General features: G+C 36.1%; 1 protein-coding gene across 9 annotated transcripts in view; it reads right to left on the bottom strand.

Annotated features, from left to right (window-relative positions):
• Positions 1-20,566, bottom strand: part of LOC118546253 (ankyrin repeat domain-containing protein 26-like) — a 108,806-nt gene that overhangs the window by 47,541 nt on the left and 40,699 nt on the right. For 8 of the 9 annotated variants that reach the window (XM_078075284.1, XM_078075285.1, XM_078075289.1 and 5 more), the window contains 6 exons: positions 17,960-18,042; positions 12,476-12,624; positions 3,915-3,948; positions 3,428-3,566; positions 2,158-2,371; positions 299-464 (listed from right to left, as the gene is read on the bottom strand). In XM_078075284.1, coding sequence (XP_077931410.1) covers positions 299-464; positions 2,158-2,371; positions 3,428-3,566; positions 3,915-3,948; positions 12,476-12,624; positions 17,960-18,042 — 785 coding nt within the window. The remainder of the gene's footprint in view (positions 1-298; positions 465-2,157; positions 2,372-3,427; positions 3,567-3,914; positions 3,949-12,475; positions 12,625-17,959; positions 18,043-20,566) is intronic. The other variant, XM_078075291.1, reaches the window with a different exon arrangement.

The raw sequence follows: 20,566 nt of genomic DNA, 5'->3' as shown, positions 1-20,566 counted from the left end.
TTACTCCTTCCCTTGCTCATGCTCTCTCTCTAAAAATAAATATAATCTTAAAAAAAAAAAGCCAACCTTCACATTTATCTCAATTTACCTTCTATCCCTTCATTCAGAAAATATATAGAGAGCATATATGAGAAGACAAGAATTCCAATAAGTTAATAATTTTAGCTAAAAATATTATAGTTCCTATTAGGATAAAATTAAATTTTTTATCTATTTTATACCTGAATAATATACATTAAATCAAGGGTATATTATAAATAATATTGATGGAAATATGCAATTTTTATCAAAGATTTACCTGATCCACATTATTTCTTACAGTCCTTGCAAGAGTAAGTTCAAGTTGTTGTTTCATTTCAACTTCTTTATTATACTGTGCTGCTTTTTCTCTGAATTGCTCCCTCATTTTCTCATATAATTTATCAGCATTTCTTCTTTTTTCTTCTTCTTCTTTGAAGGTAAATCTGCAAATAAATGTGCTTATTTTAAAATATTTTGTAAGCAGTAAAAAGTTCATTTTATGATCTGGTTCCACATATGTTGGTTTATTATCCAAATGAAATTTCTATGTCCTCAATTTTTTTCCTTTCTCGGGCTCATGTTTACTTTCTCACTTCAATCTCTTCCAAAAGATATATATAGTTGAAAAGAAGCCATGAGAAAGCATTATGCTGCTTAGTAATAAGTTTTAGTACTACCTCTGGTAGATATTGTAGAGAAAGGAATTTTGAAATTATTCAAGAAAGTTAGAATTAAAAATTATCATTTTTTCCCATATAGTCATAATTACCTCTCCATTAGAACAGATAATTTAGTTACTAATTAAAAAGAGAAGTTGCTCTTTATAAAAAAGTTTATAAATTCACTAGAAGTAAATTTCTACTTCACAAAACATCACAGGTACCTCCAAAAATAATTTGCAGTATAAGACAGCATCTGCAGATGTCATTTACACAACATACACCTGCAGATTACTGTGATCCAGGACTAGGATAGGGAGTCAAATATCTATACATTTTATATAGATAACCCTATACATTTTATGTTTCTTCCTCTGCAATATTCTCAATTTACCTTGTTGATTATTATTCATTTTACTTTTTTTTTAAAGATTTTATTTATTTATTTGACAGAGAGAGTGAGAGAGCACAAGCAGAGGGAGCAAGAGGCAGAGGGAGAGGGAGAAGTAGGCTCCCTGCCAAGCAGAGATCTGGAGATGGGGCTCGATCCCAGGACCCTGGGATCATGACCTGAGCCAAAGGCAGACCCTTAACCAACTGAGCCACCCAGGCGCCCCTATTATCTATTTTATAAATCATTTGAAAACCCCTTTTAGAACACAGGATCCATATTAATTAAGTAAACAATAAAGAGTCATATATGCTTACAGCATAGACTTTTGGATTAATTTTATGAGAGATATTGAAAAAACTGAGCAGTAATCATTTTCCATTTTACTTTTTAATCGCTGCATATGTTTAAAACTGAACAAATTTTTAAAATTTTTCCTGTCTTGAGAAAAATGGCCATTTCATTCTCTGTTGATGGGCATATAAATTAATATAAACTTCCCAGAGAACAATTTAAAAATAGGATCAAAGACCTTCTTTAAAAATTTTTATGCTTTAAGCAAACAATACTATATTGAAGAATTTATTCCAAGTAAGTAACCAGAATTCTAGAAACAGATTTATATAAAAGACAATCCTTACAGCATTAATTAAAGTATAGAAAAATGGAAAATAACCAAAATTCAATTTGTTCAATAATGAGGATGCCATATGGTGGACTTCTATATGGTCATTAAAATTACGATTTGGAATATACATTAAATTATCAGTAGAAGTATTCACTGTCAAGAACTTGCTGAATTATTTTGAAGAATCTCATACTTCACACTACTAAAGACGTTTTCTTCCCTATAAAAATTCCAAAAGGTAAGTTAGCAATTATCAAACTTCTCCTACACATCTGTAGTACAAAAGGAAATAGTTCAAGGGGCACCTGGCTGGCTCAGTTGGTAGAGCATGCGACTCTTGACCTCACAGCTGTGAGTTCAAGCCCCACATTGGCTGTGGAGCTTATTAAAAAAAAAAAAAAAAAAAAAAAAAAAAAGGTAAATAGTTCAAATATTTCCTTAAAACCAAGATGTCATACCTCAAACCGCTGAGTTCTTGTTCCCATTTCATTTTTTGATGCTCCAACTGCAATTTCAACTCTTTTGTTTCTGATAGCTCCTTTTGTAGTCCATTAACCTTATCTTCCATTTCTTTATTTTTTCTTTTAAGTTGTTTACACTGATTTTTTTTAAGTTCTACTGATTTTTTATACGGAAGAATCGCATCCTGGATTTTTCGTAAAGTACTAGAATCTACATCAGAGAAAAAACAAAAAATCAAATAAAATATATAGGGCACCTAGGTGGCTCAGTTGGTTAAGCATCCAACTGTTGGTTTCGGCACAGGTCATAATCTCAGAGTCGTAGGATTGAGCCCCACGCCAGGCTCCACCCTCAGCACGGAGTCTGCTTGAGATTCTTCCCCCGCCTTCCCCTCTGTTCTTCTCTCCCACCCCCCACTCATGCTCTCTTTCTCTCAAATAATTTAATTAAATCTTTAAAAAAAAAGAAATAAAATATGTGAGTACTTTTTGCATATAAAGGACTGTGTGCTTTCACATTCACTCACTCATACTTTAAACAAATAGATATTGAATGACTTCACTATAAAAGATATTTTCGGGGCGCCTGGGTGGCTCAGTCGCTTAAGTGTCTGCTGTCAGCTCAGGTCATGATCTCAGGGTCCTGGAATCAAGCCCTGTGTCAGACTCCCTGCTCCGCGGGGAGCCTGCTTCTCCCTCTCTCACTCCCCCTGCTTGTGTTCCCTCTCTCGCTGTGTCTCTCTGTCAAATAAATAAAATCTTTAAATTAAAAAATTAAAAAAAATAGAAGGATATGAAACAATACAAGATGAAGCTAGAGTACTGTGGTCTTTCACCTTAGAGCAATGAGAAGTAATAGCTAAGCTTTAAGCAAGGGGGTAACGTGATGAAACATGAATTTTTAAAGATTATGATAACTATGGTTGCAGTGTAGACCAAGATTCTGGGAGGTGGAATGACAGGGAAAACAGTCCTGAGGTTATTTCAGTATTCTAGGAGAAAAAATAATGGTAACCTGACCTTGGGTGAAGGCACAGAAGAGAAGCGGAGGTAACAACACATCAGGTGTGCCATTCCCATGACAAAACATAGAGTGGAAATTATAGCCCTTTGGCTGAGAGTATTCAACAGTTCTCTATTTTCATATAAAAGATATTTCTGAGATGAGTAGCTCATGAGTGTTGTGTGGTACAGCACTCTACAAGATGTGCACATATCACTACAGTAATATACATACAAAGGCTTTCTATTTATACAATGGTCCTACCTTTACAATCCTTGCCAACTTGTACAATTAGCGACTTGCAACTCATATAATTAGAGCAAGGCAACTTGGAATCCTCTGAAGCTGTTCCAGATGACTCAGTTAAGTCAAGGTCATCCATAAAATTAATTTGCTTTTTGACCTACAAATAAAGAATACTATTTCAAAATGTCCCCCAAATATTCATAAAATATACTAAGTGTAGAGAGATGATAAATAACCATCTTTTTATAAGAGCAAAAACATAGGTACTTTTCAAAAGAACTGATTTTTATCAAAACGACCTTTATCAATAATTAGTACTTCTGAATAACTTTTTCACAATAAATGTCTATACAACAAAGGAAGATTTTCTGTTTTTTCACTACACCCTTCCTAAAGTAATTTTTTACCATGGAATAATATTTCTAATAAATATTATTTATCAAAGTAATATAATAAAGTGAAAATTAAAAAAAATAAATGAAAAAAATTATACATATTTTTTTACCTCTTTCTTTTCATGAGACGTTTTCTTTGCAGGTCTAAAAAAAAACAATTCTTTTCAGGCAAGTATTAAATACTTAAAATACAAAGAATATCTAAATCATATCTAAACAATATTATTAATAATATTAACTAAGCATTAAATTTAGATCAAATGGACAAAAAGCAAAGGAAAAGCATAATGTTACTTGCATTATTTGATACGAAGAAATATACCACATTTTTTGTTGTCATTTTCAATAAAAACAAGCTTTTATTGGCTCTAAAAACTATTGGGAAAGTGCAAGTTAAGTTCTTATATGAAGGAAACCCTTTTTTAATAATCATGATACTAGTGTTTTGAGGATTTACTGTACAACTACTATGCATTATTATGAACACCTTACACATCTTAAAAGTATTTTAAGCCTCACAACAATCTTATAAACATAGGTAATTATATTAGGTATTTTACACAGGAAGAAAATGAGGCACAGAAATAATTAACTTCCCCAAGCCCATACAGCTGGTCAGGGGTAGACCCAGAATTCAAATCCAAGATATGTGCCTTCAAAACATGTGTTTTACAATATGTGGTGAAGGTAATATTTAAGTGTTTCCAAGTAATATGACAGCAAATGAATCTACTATTATTCCATTTCTAGCTATAATTATAAATAATAATTTATGAATCTTACACATATTTTTTTAAAATAAAAAGACTTCATACCTAGGCAATATTGAAAATCTACTTTCAATAAACTAAAGATCTGCTTCTTCTGAAGAAGTTCATGAATGGCATTCATCTATTTATTCAACTGTTTATTCACAAATACATACTTACTGAGCATACAATCTGTGTCAATGACACTGTTGGTACAGGAACCATGGCTTTTGTAATGAGAACTTTATAATCTAAAAGTAATAATCTATGATAGATTAATAGTTTATTTTTCAATTATAAATAAAGCCTTTCCCCTTTCCCCAGAATCTAAACAAATATTAACTTAATGCAACCAGATACTTCAAAGTCCCTAACAAAACCATAGCTATTCATGATACTGTCAAAGGCACTGAATATCTAAAATCATCAAGGAATGATTAGTTCTACTCAGAAGGGCCCTAAGGGTTTGTATATTTACTATTATTTATATACTTTTAAGTCTATGAATGATACTATCTGCACATTCAATTATATGACAATACTCCACTGTGGAACCAATTCTGAATAAACAACTTCTTGCCACAGGCACCTGGGTGGCTCGGTCGTTAAGCATCTGCCTTCGGCTCAGGTCATGGTCCCAGGGTCCCGGGATCGAGCCCCGCATCGGGCTCCCTGTTCAGCGGGAGTCTGCTTTTCCCTCTCCCACTACCCCTGCTTGTGTTTCCTCTCTCGCCATGTCTCTGTCTGTCAAATAAATAAAATCCAAAAAAAACCCCCAAAAACCAAACAAACAACCTCTTGCCACAAAACTACATGAATAGGAATACTAAGGACAATTACTATAATCTTTAAAAGATAATGTAATACAGGGGCGCCTGGGTGGCTCAGTCATTAAGCATCTGCCTTCAGCTCAGGTCATGGTCCCGGGGTCCTGGGATCGAGTCCCACATCAGGCTCCCTGCTCGGCGGGGAGCCTGCTTCTCCCTCTCCCTCTGCCTGCCACTCCCCCTGCTTGTGCATTCTCTCTCTGTGTGTCAAGCAACAAAAGCAAAAACAATGGAACAATGTTTCTCCACAGCAAAAGAAACAAGCAACACTCTAGTTCCATTTACGTCAAGTATAGGGGAAGGAAGGGAAAAATAAGATAAAAACAGAGAGGGAGGCAAACCATAAGAGACTCTTAACTATAGGAAACAAACTGAGGGCTGCTGGAGGGGAGGTGGGTGGGAAGATGCTGTAACTGGGTGATGGGCATCAGGGAGGGCACTTGTGATGAGCATTGGGTATTACATGCAAGTGATGAATCACTAAAGTCCAGCCCTGAAACTAATAAAACAATATAGGTTAACTAACTTGAATTTAAATAAAATCTAAAAAACAAAAAAGAAACAAGTAACATAATGAAAAGGCAACCTACAGAATGGAAGAAAATATCTGCAAACCACATATCTGAAAAAAGGTTAATATCTAAAATATGTAAGGACATCACACAATTCAACAGCAAAAAACAAATAATTCAACTAAAAACTCAGCAAAGCACCTTAATAGACAGCTCTCCTCAGAAGATACTCAAATGGCCAACGGTACCAAAAAAGGGGCTCAACATCACTATTCATCAGGGAAACGCAAATCAAAACCACAATGATATATCTATCACCTCACACCTGTTAAATGGCTTTCATCAAAAAGACAAGAGATACCACTGGCAAAGATGTACAGAAAAGGGAATCCTTGTACACTGTTATGGGACTGTAAATTGGTACAGCCACTACGCAGAACACTGTGGAGGTTCCTCAAAAAAGTAAAAATAGAACTATCGTATGATACAGTAATCCCATTTCTGGGAACATTTCTTTTTTTTTTTTTTTTTTAAAGATTTTATTTATTTATTTGAGACAGAGAGAATGAGAGAGAGAGAGCACATGAGAGGGGAGAGGGTCAGAGGGAGAAGCAGGCCCCCTGCCGAGCAGGGAGTCCGATGCGGGACTCGATCCAGGGACTCCAGGATCATGACCTGAGCCGAAGGCAGTCGCTTAACCAACTGAGCCACCCAGGCGCCCCATCTGGGAATATTTCTGATGGAAATGAAATCATTATCTCGAAGAGGTATCTGCACCCCTGTTTACTGCAGCATTATTTACAATAGCCAAGACAGGGAAGCAACCTGAGTGTCCATCAATGGATCCATGGGTTTAAAAAATGTGGTATATATTTACAACGGAATATTTTAGCCACAAAAAAGAGGGAAACCTCGCCATTTGCAACAACATAAATGAACCTTGAGGGAATTATGCTAAATGAAATAAGTCACAGAAAAAGACAAATACTGTATGATCAGACTTACATTTAGAAACTTAAAAAAAAAAACAAATTTGCACCCTGCTGCTTGCCAGGGGTAGGAGGCTGTGGGAAATGGGTAGATATTGGCCAAAGGACACAAACTTCCTGTTACAAGAGTAGTAAGTTCTGAGGGTCTAGTGTATAGAATGGTGATTACAGTTAACAATACTGTATTATATATTTGAAAGTTGCTAAGAGAGTTGCTAAAAAAGAAATGATAATTATGTGAGATGATGGAGTTATTAACACTATTACCATTTTACTATATAAAAGTGTATTAAATTAATATAGGTATATCTTAGACTTACACAGTTGTCTGTCAATTATACCTCAATAAATCTGGAGAAAATTCAAAAATATTCATATGTCATTATATATATCACTCAAAAATAGCAATAACCTGGTTAATTTTTTTTGAAAATAAAATGATTTGGGGGTGCCTGGGTGGCTCAGTCGGTTAAGTGTCTGCGTTCGGCTCAGGTCATAATCTCCAGGTCCTGGGATCTAGCCCTGCACCAGGCTCCCCACTGAGCTTCTACCTCTCCCTCTGCCCCTCCCTCCTGCTTGTGCGCTCATTCTCACTCTCTTTCTCTCTCTCTCTCTTACATATAAAAAAAAATTAATTTTTTTAAAGAAAATGATTTGGTAACTTTTGTATACTTTTAGCCTAGTATTTAATCCTAATATAAAAAACTAGATTTACCAACAGAAAATTATAATTACTTTTTCATGGACTAAATGTATGCAAGAGAATATTAGCAGCCTATAGCTACATAAATTTACAAAAAGACTGAAATTTCCCACAGGAGTTTTTTTTTTTTTTTTTAAGATTTTATTTATTTATTTGAGAGAGGATGAGAGGAGAGAGAGAGCACATGAGAGGGGGGAGGGTCAGAGGGAGAAGCAGACTCCCCGCTGAGCAGGGAGCCCGATGCGGGACTCGGTCCTGGGACTCCAGGATCATGACCTGAGCCGAAGGCAGTCGCTTAACCAACTGAGCCACCCAGGCGCCCTCCCACAGGAGATTATTAATTTAGGAACTGAACATGAGCCCCTAAGAGCACTGAAAACAAAAACAGAGCTAGCAATTATTGTTTTAAAACTCTTACACAGATAACTCTTCTAGTTAAAATTTAACATCCAAAAAATAAGGATCTTCCTGAAGGCAATTATTAAACAATTCTTCTTAACCCAAATCTCAAAAATAAATCTATAATTACAGAATATGAAATAGCTTTCTTTTTGAACACAGTTGATAGAAGCAACTTTTAAATAGAAAACATCTAGTTAAAGTCACCTCAAACTTGGGGGGGAACCCAAATAGGAAGCCATGGGAACAAGAAGCCACCACAATCAGTTTTAAATGTGTGTGACTGATCAATGCCCACTGGCCTCACTCACCAACCAAGCAGTGTCAGCTCCTCCCTTCTAAAGGAAAGCCAATAGGAGACAAAACCGTTCCATACACGTGCCTCATGTGCCAACCAATCAACAACAGTCTCACCCAAATTACCATGGTGTTTCAGATGATGACAAACCACTTAATTCTCTGAAAGTCCCCCAAACCTTCAACTGTACTCTTCCCAAAACCCTATATAAGAATAGCAGACTGCTCTGTCAGAAAAGACTGTAAGTGACCGGCATAGGTCTATCTTACCAGTAGGCAATAAATTCCAACTTCATCTTTTTATTTCAGATATTGAGGGCTCATAATCCTTTGGCAAGAATTTTTAAAGTCCTATAATTTACCACCATATTTCATTTTCCTTAATAAAATATAAATGAAGTTTGCTATTCCTCTGATCCATTTTCCCATAATTAAAACTAACATAAATACCAGTAAAAGAATAAATAGCAAGTAACCACAATATTGGGCCCCCCAAAAATAAAAAAAAATGCATACAACTGACAGATTAAATTGTCAGAATGGACCCATATCAAACTTTCTTTTTGTTAAAGTGAGAGTTAGTATGATGTTAAAAAACAATACATGCAGGTTAAAATCCATTCACTCAATAAACGTTTGTTGAATAGAACTATATATGCTAGAACGTTTTCTAGGCACTGAGGACATGGCGATGAACAGATAAAAATCCTACTCATGAGTGAAGTAAACACAATAACAATAAACTACACAGGCAAGATAGTACTAGAGGAGAAAAACTAAAGCAGAGAAATCAAATTTTGATGTGCTGTAGGGAAAGAGGTAATCGGGATAACCAAGAAAGGCCTTGCTAAGAAAGTAACTTTTAAGCAAAAAATTGAAGGGGGGAAAAAAAAGGAAGGAGCAAGGAGCAAGCAAGCCATGAGGGTATTGGAGGGAAAAGCACTCCAGTTAGAGTCAACAGCAAGTACAGAGGGATGCTCCAAGTGTTTATAGGGAGGGGAAAAAAGTGAGAAATTCAGTGTGGCTGGACAGCGTGAAAGGGACAGAAAATAGGAGTGAGGCAGTAAGGGACAGGGAGAGACCAAGACGAACAGATCATACAAGGCCTTGTAGGTGTTAGGAAGAACTTTGGCATGTACTCTGAGTGAAATAGGAGGCAATTAGGTTTTGAGCAGAGGAAGACATAATCTGACTTACATTTTAATAGATCCACTGTGTTTAGAATTAATGGAAACAGAAAAGACAAAAGAACAAACAAGAAGACCAAGTAGTTAATTATTACACTTATACACACAACAGATGATAGTGGCTTGGTCATGGAAGATGTGTTTGGCTTCTGGATATATTTTGAAGGAAGACCTGACAAGATCTGCTGACAGATTAGATGTGACATGTATGAAAAAGAAAAAGACAGGAGTCAAAGATGATACCAAGTTTTCTGGCAGAGCAACTGGAAGAATTGTCATTAACTCAATTAGGAAAGACAAGAAGGGCAGGTATTAAGAAAGAGTATCAGTAGTTCGATTTTGGACATGTTAAGTTCGTAATACCCAATAGCTATCCCAAAGAGCTATCAAATAGGCAGTTTGATATGTAGGTCTGGAATTATGCAGAGAGATTTGGGCTGGAGATATAAACTTGAAGATCATTAGAATATACAAGATAGTAAAAGTCAAGAGAAAGAAAATCAAGGACTGATTCCTGGAAGATGTCAATGTGTAAGTAAGAGGTGAGGGATGAGGAGAAAGAAGCAAATCAGGCTGAGATGTACAGACTAGAAAGGCAGGGGGAAAACCAGGTGAGTGAGTGATATCCTGAAAGCTAAATGAACACAGAATTTTGGAGAAGAGAGTTCTCCATTGGGTCAAATATTGCTGATAGGTCAAATAAAATGAGATCTAAGAAATTATGTCTAGATTTATTAAAGTGAAAATCAGTGGTAACCTTTGAAAAATCAATTCTGGAGTAGTGGGAGTGAAAATTACTAGAGAGAATTCAAGAGTGAATGGGAGGTAAATCAGGATCAGTGACTGTACATGGTTCTTTTAAGGATTTCATAGCTAAGAGGAATGATCATAGATGATTTAATTTTCTTGTTTAGTTCAATCCTTACACAATGATGATGTAGTATTTTTGTAATATATTTTGTAATATAGTTTTTTAAATTACATACATGTAGCACTAAATGTTTTTTAAAAAAATGCCAGACTAAGGGGGACACCTGGGTGGCTCAGTTGGTTAAACCTCTTGATTTTGGCTCAGGTCATGGTCTCAGGGTTGTGGGATCGAGCCCCACATGGGGCTCTGCTCTCAGTGCCAAGTCCGCTTGTCCCTCTCCCCCATCACGCACTCTCTCTCTCTAATATCAATAAAATCTTAAAAAAAAAAAAAAAAGGCAGACGAAGGCATTAAATAATTCATGAAATCATACAACCAAAAGACTCCTTAAAAATTTTCTAGATATATAATATATATATAATATTATATAACCTGATTATCATTTTTTCTCATGCTTAGAAAGACCACAGAAAAACTATTAAGTTTCAACAGCAATATTTCATGCTTGATAAAGATCATCTAACTCTAGGATATATCCAAAATAATTAGTCATATTAAAATTCTATAAGAGGGGTGCCTGGGTAGCTCAGTTGTTAAGCATCGGCCTTCAGCTCAGGTCATGGTCTCAGGGTTCTGGGATCGAGCCCCACATCGGGCTCCCTGCTCGGTGGGAAGCCTGCTTCTCCCTCTCCCACTCCCCCTGCTTGTGCTCCCTCTCTCGCTGTCTCTCTCTCTGTCAAATAAATGAATAAAATCTTTAAAAAAATTAAATTCAATTTAAAACATTTTAAAAAATAAAATTCTATAAGAGAAGTATAAGGGGTTTGAAATGCAGAAAATATTCCTATTTTGTAAACTGAATTTTCGTAAATTATATAATATGAAGTCACTGTTGAAAAATTTGGTGTGGTGCATATAGAAATATATTCTCTTTAAAAAGGAAGGTTAATAGCATGCATGCAAGGTACCTTCAAAAGAAGATTCACTGCATTAGGGACATCTTGGTTTATAGCACAAGGATCATCAAATCAAATGTTTATATAGAATATGGGACAAGCTGACATATGAAATCTCTTGGTAATATTCAGATCAATTTGAGGGTCCAACATTTGAACACTCAAGCTCAACGGAACCAAAACCAAAAACCTAATAGCTAGCAATTTTGTTGGTAATAAGATAGAGTGCCAGTGTAGCAGGTAACTTCCTTTTGCAACTCAGCAGATATTAAAAGCATTCTAAAATTTGCATAAGACACGCCATCAAACCGAACACTTTAAATATACTTTGTTAAACAATCAGTACACTGTAGACCTAAACTCATTTTTTCAAATGGTCGCATATTACATTGTTTTATAGGGGTGACAACTTACTTCCTTATTGACGGCTATTTAGACTATCTCCAACTTTTTGATATGACAATGCTATAATCAATATCCTTAACATATCTGTCATATTTTATATATATAATAATGTACAATAAATGTCCTTAGAATGTGTTCGTGTGTGTGTGTGTGTGTGTGTGTGTGTTTACACAAGTCATGTTTTCCTATAGGATCTAGTCCTGGCAATGAAGCGTTGGAATAAAGGGACAGCATATGGGGCGCCTGAGTGGCTCAGTCGTTAAGCGTCTGCTTTTGGCTCAGGTTATGATCCCTGGGTGCCGGGATCGAGACCCGCATTGGGCTCCCTGCTCCGCAGGAAGCCTGCTTCTCCCTCTCCCACTCCCCCTGCTTGTGCTCCCTCTCTCGCTGTGTCTCTCTCTGTCAAATAAAGAAATAAAATCTTTTAAAAAAATAAAAAAATAGATTTAAAAAAGGGACAGCATATTTAAAATTTTTGAAACACACTGCTAAATCACCCTTCAGAAAGGATTTACCAATTTCATCTAACAACAGTGTATAGGAATGCCTTTTTCCTCACATTTGCTAACTTTGGTTATTATTTTTTTAATAAAATATTTATCACTATGACTGCAAAAAATGGTATCTCGTTATTTGCATTTTTCTGATTAGCACCCAGGATGGACTAGCCTTACTAAAAATATAAAATTTGTTAATCATGAATGTTAGCTCCAACTAGAATTTGTTTTATAGGAAAATAAAAATTACCTACTATTGAAATATTGCCAAAAGCTTACCCATCAGAATCTTCCTTTTTCCCAACAGGAAAGAGGTGGTTTTCAGTTTTCCCACTCTCTCTTTGTTGAGTTAGTCCAGCAGCGACAGCATACACGTTTTCTAATACTGCCATCCCATTACTTTGGTGTCTCTTCTTTTCTTCATTAATCTTTAATGGAAATTTGATACTAAGGATAATTGTTACTACATTATTCATTAAAAAGAACTTTTTTTCATTAATTATAAATTTCTTAAAGGTTTTATTTATTTATTTAGGGGGAGGGAGGTACAGACAGAGGGAGAAGCAGGCTCCCCGCTGAGCAGGGAGCCTGATGAGGGACCGATCCCAGGACCCTGGGATCAGACCTGAGCCGAAGGCAGACTCTTAAGGACTGAGCCACCCAGTCATCCCAGAACTTTTTTTCATTAATTATATCGTTTGACTCTTAGTTTGTCGTAATTTTTATCGATAAAAATATTTTGTGTTTAACTTTATCATTATAAATAATTGCAATTTTTATAAATTCTGCTTCATTTCCGTTTGAATAAAAACAGCAGAATTGGGACGCGTGGCTGGCTCAGTTGCTTAAGTGTCTTCCTTCGGCTCAGGTCTGATCCAGGGTCCTGGGATCGAGCCCCGCATCAGGCTCCTTGCTCAGCGGGAAGCCTGCTTCTCCCTCTGCCGGCCGCTCCTCCTGCTTGTGCTCTCTCTCTCTCTCTCGCTCTGTCTGATAAATAAATAAAATCTTTAAAAAATAATTAATTAATTAAAACAGCAGAATTTTCCAAAATTTGAAAAAGGGCTTTCTTAATTTGGTATTCATATCCAGCAGAATTTTCCAAAATTTGAAAAAGGGCTTTCTTAATTTGGTATTCATATCCATTCCAAAATTTGAAAAAGGGCTTTCTTAATTTGGTATTCATATTTGCAGCAGCAAAGTGAACCTCTACCTCTATCCATGCTTTCCTACCTAACATCCCCCACCCCACCCCATCTGACCAGCAGATACAAAGAAATAAAAAGACAAAGACGTAAAATTTGTCGTCTTCTGTCGGTACCACCTGGATTTTGCAAAAACAGCCAGATTTAAAGGATGTGACATTGTGGTGCTCCAGGAACAAACAGAAGTTTTCCTCTTTCTGCACTGAGCTATTTTTTCCCCAACTGCCTTTTACAATTCTTTTTTCATTTGGATCCTAGGCTTATCAAAAAAGTGAGTGTTCATTAAAATATATGAACCAAAGTTCACCACAACACAAAAAGAACAGAGTGAAACTGATGTTAGTGTAGAATTTTGGGAAATGAGTAATGCTCCCCAAATTCCACATTCATGGTTATCAAAAAATTTTATAGCTAGAGGGTATAAAAGTAATTATCAACTTTAATCCCATTTTCCACTGATAAATGGGAGTAAAACCAAAAAAGGTTAAATGATTTGTCCAAAGTTCCTAAAGTGGCATTACCTAGCATCTTATGGCACCAAAAGAGATGATACAATTCTTTAATGCTGAATCAGGTAAGTTATCAAACAAATTCATTAAATTAATCAGATACATTGAAAGTATGACACTGGCACAGTAATTTAATATCTTAATTGGGGACAAGGTGCTTAGCTACTTTTTCTTTTGAAGGAGGGTACCTCTAGATTTTTGTCTATTTTTAAAACTCAGTTCACCTCAAAAGTCAGTTTTCTCCCTTCGAGTTAAATACTGAAGGTTTCTGAAGGTTTATGCTACCTACATTATAAAAACCATACATGTCAAAATGTACCATATTTTATTAAACATAATATGAACGTTTGACTCAACAGAAACATGTGAGAATGGTGACCAAAAAAAAAAAAAGTGGAGGGGGGCACCTGGGTGGCTCAGTCAGTTGGGCCTCTGACTCTTGATTTTGGCTCAGTTCATGATCTCAGCGTTGTGGGATTGAGCCCCGCATCAGGCTCCATGCTCAGTGGGGAGTCTACTTCTCTCCCTCTCTCTCTCTCCCTCTCTCTCTCCCTTTGTCCCTCCCCTTGCTCATGCTCACTAAATAAATAAATCAATCTTAAAAAAAGAGTCTGTTTTAAAAAAATGTGGAGGAAAAAAGTGATAATACAAATATTTGTTATTAAAAATATCTCAAAGTGGTCCTGTTGGAATTCTAAGTTCCAAGAGTGAGTACAAAGCAGAAAAGATTGCACATACTGAAACAATAAATAGGTTTAGCTGAAATATTTGTTTATATCCTTTCTCTTAGTCATAGCTTCTTTCCCATTTTATTGTTTATGGAAATGCAATTTATATTTAAGCCAATAGATAAAAATAAAAACCCTAGAGATGGGGCACCTGGATGGCTCAGCAGTTAAGCGTCTGCCTTCAGCTCAGGTCATGATCCCAGGGGCCTGGATGGAGCCACATGTCAGGCTCCCTGCTCGCAGAGAGTCTACTTCTCCCTTTCTCTCTCCCTCTGCCTCTCCCCTGGCTCATGCTCGTGTACACACGTGTGCTCTCTCTCAAATAAATAAATAAATAAATCTTCAAAAAAAAAAAAAAAACAACACTAGAGATTATTATATGTTTTTTTAAAGATTTATTTATTTTAGAGAGAGAGAGAGAGAGACAGAGAGAGCATGAGCAGGAAGGGCAGAGGGAGAAGGAGAGAGAAACTAAAGCACACTCCACGCTGAGCACAGAGCCCAACGCAGGGCTCAATCTCATGAACCTGAGATCACAACCCAAGCCAAAACCAAGAGTCAGATGCTCGACTGTGCCACCCAGATGTGTCAAGATAATTGCATTTAAAAAAATTTTTTTTTAAATTTTATTTATTTATTTGACAGAGAGAGACACAGCGAGAGAGGGAACACAAGCACGGGGAGTGGGAGAGGGAGAAGCAGGCTTCCCGCTGAGCAGGGAGCCCGATGCGGGGCTCGATCCCAGGACCCTGGGATCATGACCTGAGCCTAAGGCAGATGCTTAATGATTGAGCCACCCAGGCGCCCCGATAATTGCATTTTTTAAGGGATTTTCTTTACCGTTACTCTGGTTCATGAGGTCACATGGTGCATAGCTAAATTAGTTTCCCAGTTCATATGCCACTTGGGAGACTTACAGAGAAATTAAGGAAAACAAATCATAAGAATGTTTTCCTGCACTCCTATCATTTAGATAGCAGAAATAATCTATTTCCGAACACAATTACGTATTTAGACAACCCCATGTTATACACGAACTTTTTTCCTAAGTGGAAAATCAAAATGACTCAGATAATTGATAAAGAGAAAAAACAAAAGAGCAGCAGCAAAGTGAACCTCTACCTCTTTTTGAAGTGGAACTTTCTTTTTTTCCAAATCCAGGATGTCTATCTGTAACATGCCTATCTCGTTGTTAAACTTTTGAACATCTTGCTGTAATTCTTCTTTTAGACATACTTCTGATGTTCTGTAACTACACGGTGCAGAAGAACTCACATTTTCTAATTCGGGTTCCATACTTCTATAGTTATTAGTACTGTTATTAACTGCACAGAATGGCTTCTGGAACAAGACTTTTGTTTTCTTGTAAATGTTTGTAACAGCAGAACTATGGTGCCTTTTTATTTGAGCCATTTGTCTCATCTCATTGGAGCAGGAAATCCTTTTGTCAAAATGACTTTCTGAATCACTAGACTGAGGTATACGTCCAATGTCTAATTTAGAATTAGTGCTATTTTGGTTCATACTTTTTGCCATTTGCACGTCAAGCTCTTGGTCTTCTTTCACTTCAAACATAGCGAGTGGGTTCCTTACTTTTTTAGTTTCTGTATCACTTTTAAAACTCTTATTTTTGTTAAAAACATGCTCAGTGTCTGGTTTGTTATCATTTTCACAGTCTGATTTATTTTCATTTAAAGAAAAATCAGAAGATGCCTGGCAAGCATATTTGAGACTAGACTTTTTTTGTTCAGGAAATGCCTGAAATACTAGAGGGACGGGCACTGCAAATATATCCTTTTTCTCACAATCAAGTCTATCATTTGTCCAGTTAGAAGGTATTTCCATGAAGTTTGCTCCTTCTTTAAAGTTACCATGTAGTGACTCTTCCTTAGGATAAGGAGCAATTTTGTGTTTTTCACAAGTTTCACCAAACTTCTGCTTTAACTCACTGGTGATGTGTTTTAAATTATTTTTCCACACTAATTTGCCTTGTTTGATCGAGATTTCCTCACGCTTTTGCACAGAAGGATGTTCTGAATATACAGATATATTATCCTCTCTATCACATTTCTTACTCATTTCTGGTTCTCGAGACTTCTTTTGCAGATGCAAAAGTGGAACATTAATTTGCTGGGTTTGATTTTCACATGTCTTTTCTGCCAGGATACATGTTTGTGAAATACCTTTACCCTTAAGTAATCAAGTATGGACAAAGAAAAATTAGAAAATAATTAAAAATTAACTGTTAAATTTCTTAACCTATGTTAAGCTGCTTCCAAGTCACTATATTGTAACAAAGAAGTGACAAATAACTCGCCCTGGCTTAAGACAGAAGAAAAACATAAATCCATAAACTTAACTTTGTCAGTTTTTTTGAAATAAACAATTCATTACATGTTACATCTACCAAAAAATGAATTAGATTATTTTTAATGTTACAAACTTAAAAACATTTTATCTCACCATACCTTAAATAGTGAGCCCCTACAGTGCATTTGAGGATTTTCTTTAAAGATTAATAACTAGTGAATAGGCAAATTTTAAATTATTAGGAGCCAAGATCAATTAACGTCAGAAAGAAAATTCCTAAATCTTAATTCAAATTATATACTATGACAGCGTTATACATCACTATAATTATCTGCTTATATACAGCTCTAATATAATGTCCACTGAGACTGTATAAGAAAAATGTTAATAATACTTACTGATTTCCTATGCTGAAATGAAATAACTGAAAATGTTACTGTTTATTGCCCAACTACAAAGGTCCCACCCTGGAAGGTGTGATTCTACAATAGGCAATTGTGCTGATTTTAAGACCCCACTCTCTGAAGTCAACTACACAGAGATCACAAGGCAAAATAAATCTTTAATCTTGGCATTAGTGACTGGCAATACAGAACTGCACATTTTGAACCACTGAGAATAATTACTCCTTCTACACGAATCTAAGTCAGTAGTCATCATTATTATACTGCTCATAATTTCACCTGCTTAAACATATGATTCAGTATTTGATGTTACCTTATTTATCACATAAAAAGTTACAAAAATGGGAAGAAGCAAACAATATTCAGGAATTTTTTTTTTTTTTTATCTCAATTCCAAGGATGAAGTTTAGGTATAAGTTACTATAAATTCTAACAATATTTTAAGTTTTGTAACTTGTAAAATTTTATAAAAACTAAATATTAAATTATAATCTATTGACTTCAGTATGTCCATTCAAAAGATCATTTCATTTGAACTATGTTACATTATTAAAGCAGGAAAACCAATATAAAATCGGAACTTTAAATTTAAACTTAACTTTTTACATACCTGGAGGTGGTTATTTTCACTTTCATCAAGTCTTTTTTGCTCTTCCTCTGATGTCCTTTCTAAGTCTAGTTCTGCTGGCAAATCTATACATTTAGTTAAAATGGACTACTTAGAATGGTTAGATAAAAGCTATAACCTTCTTAAAAATAGAAAATAACATTTTATCTATGGATAGTTTAAACTGAAGCTTTAGCTGAATATTTACTTTAAGAAATACTTTTAATTATAGGAAACTTCAACAAACCATTTGGGAAATACTAAATGCCACCAGGTTTAAGACATACAAACATCTCCAAGATTCATTCACAAGTTCATCCACCTAACATCAATGAACAAAACAATCAGAAACAAAATTTTATAATGCAGCAGAAACATACAAAATCACAACAGACTATTCTTTACCTTGTAACCGCACCTCTTCACACCCAAAGCTTCAACTACAACATTATTCATGGTTTCCAAAATTATTAGTATTTTTTATGCCTTTATTAGTGTACCACCTTCCTATGGGTGTATGTCCCTGATGAGTGTAAACATTCCTGAAATGTTTTCCTCTACTACTTGATAAATTTCTTCACATCTTTTAGGACACAGACTGCTATGTAAAGTCATCCTTGATTATGGCTATTCTTCCCCAGATAAATAGGTGTCTCTTTCTTCAGGGCTACCTTAGTACTTTACCGATTTTTCTAGTGTATCTTCATCACCCAAACTGTAAATTACTTCTTTATATATCTCTTTCTTTTGCTCCTGGACTGTGTGGGACAATCTCTCTCACTCTCTCTCTTTTTTTAGAGAGGGGGAGGAGCAGAGAGAGAGAGAGAGAGAGAGAGAGAGAGAGAGAATCTTGACCAGGCTCCAAGCCCAGCACTGAGCCCCAGACGGGGCTCAATCTCACAGCTCTGAGGTCATGACCTGAGCCGAAATCAAGAGTTGGACACTCAACCGACTGAGCCACCCAGGTGCCCCTGTATGGGGCAATCTCTTAAGTCATCTCTGTGTAAACAGTCTTTATTTTACTCAGTAATTATTTACGGAGTTCCCAGTAAGTGCTAGGCTCCCAGGTTTAAAGAAGCATGTAGATAAAAGGTGTCAGGAATGGTTTTTCTGGAGATAATGCCCGAACTGCAACTGAAAACAGTGAGGTCAGCCAGAATCAAAGGGGTTAGAGGGAGGAAAACGGGGAGAGTATGCAAGGCTGTAGTAAGACAAGGGAGAGAAGCACACAACAGGGTAAATATTTGTCTAAAGGGGAGAGAAGCACACAACAGGGTAAATATTTGTCTAAAATACAGGGATCTAAGAGGAAGACATCACCGGCAGTTCAGAATGCCAGAGGAAAGGGCAGACAGCAGAAAGGGCTTCAGAGTTTGGCAGAAGTCAAGATTATGAAAGCTTTATATGTAATTTTAAGATACCTGGACACAAATATATTTTCAACAGTGGTTCATAGTCATATTTACATTTGAGACAGATCACTCTAAATGCTGTGGAGAGGGATGAATTTGAGGGGCACTGTAATAAAAGATGGGAGATGAATTAGAAGGCAGTAATGCAAAATAAAGATGAAGTACACCTGCACTGACAGAATGGTTCCAGAAATATTGAGGATATAAAATGATCAGGGCACAGTACAGAAGAAATCTGTATTAAATGAATAAACACACAATCTTGGGTCCCTAGAGAACTAACTTTGCTCATTACTTTATAAAAGGCATCAAGTGAGAAGAGAAACAATCTACATGAACTGTTTTAAGTTGCTTGTGTTTATAATTTTTGTTTCAGATCTTCCTTTGTTACAGGAGCCTGTAGGTATTTTAAAAGTCCTACTTCTTGGATCTACCAAGCTCATGAAGAAGTAACAGCAAACAAGTCACTTGTATAGGTAAATAACTTTGGATTTATTGCCTGTACGCATTACTCTAGGAGATAATTGAAAATCTTTTGAAAATACAGTGTTAATTCTACAAGGAAAGAAAGAACATAAAACTACAGGGGTGAAAAAAATATTGTATGATTTATTAGTACAGAACTCATCATATGACTGATAAAAGGCATGGAGTGAACTGGTACATTAAGTAGAGCACACATTAGAGGTGGTTAATCAATAGACAGGGTGTCTTAGTAGAATGAAAATTGACTTTCCATATATTAGTTTTAAATAATATAGTGCTCCTTAAAACCAATATTCCATTTATTTATTAAAAATAATAAAGGGAGGTGCCTGGGTGGCTCAGTCAGTTAAACGGCTGCCATTGCCTCAGTCATGATCCCAGGGTCCTGGGATCAAGTCCCGCATCGGACTCCCTGCTCAGCTGGGAGTCTGCTTCTCCCTCTGCCACTGCTCCCGCTCGTTCTCTCAATTTCTCTCTCTCTCTCAAATCAATAAAAATTTTAAATAACAACAATACTAATAAAGAGGCACCTGGGTGGCTCAGTGAGTTAAGTGTCCAGCTTTTGATTTAGGCTCAGGTCATGATCTCAGGGTCATGAGATTGAGCCCCCCCATCAGGCCCTGTGCTGAGCGTGAAGCCTGCTTGGGATTCTCTCTCTCCCTCTCCCTCTCCCTCTCTCCACCCATCTCTCTCTCTCTAAAAAGATAAAATA

Source organism: Halichoerus grypus, chromosome 6 (genome assembly GCF_964656455.1).
Source record: "Halichoerus grypus chromosome 6, mHalGry1.hap1.1, whole genome shotgun sequence".
NCBI classification, from domain to species: Eukaryota; Metazoa; Chordata; class Mammalia; order Carnivora; family Phocidae; genus Halichoerus; species Halichoerus grypus.
Note: the sequence above shows the minus strand (reverse complement) of the source record. Positions and strands in the feature narration are given on the sequence as shown.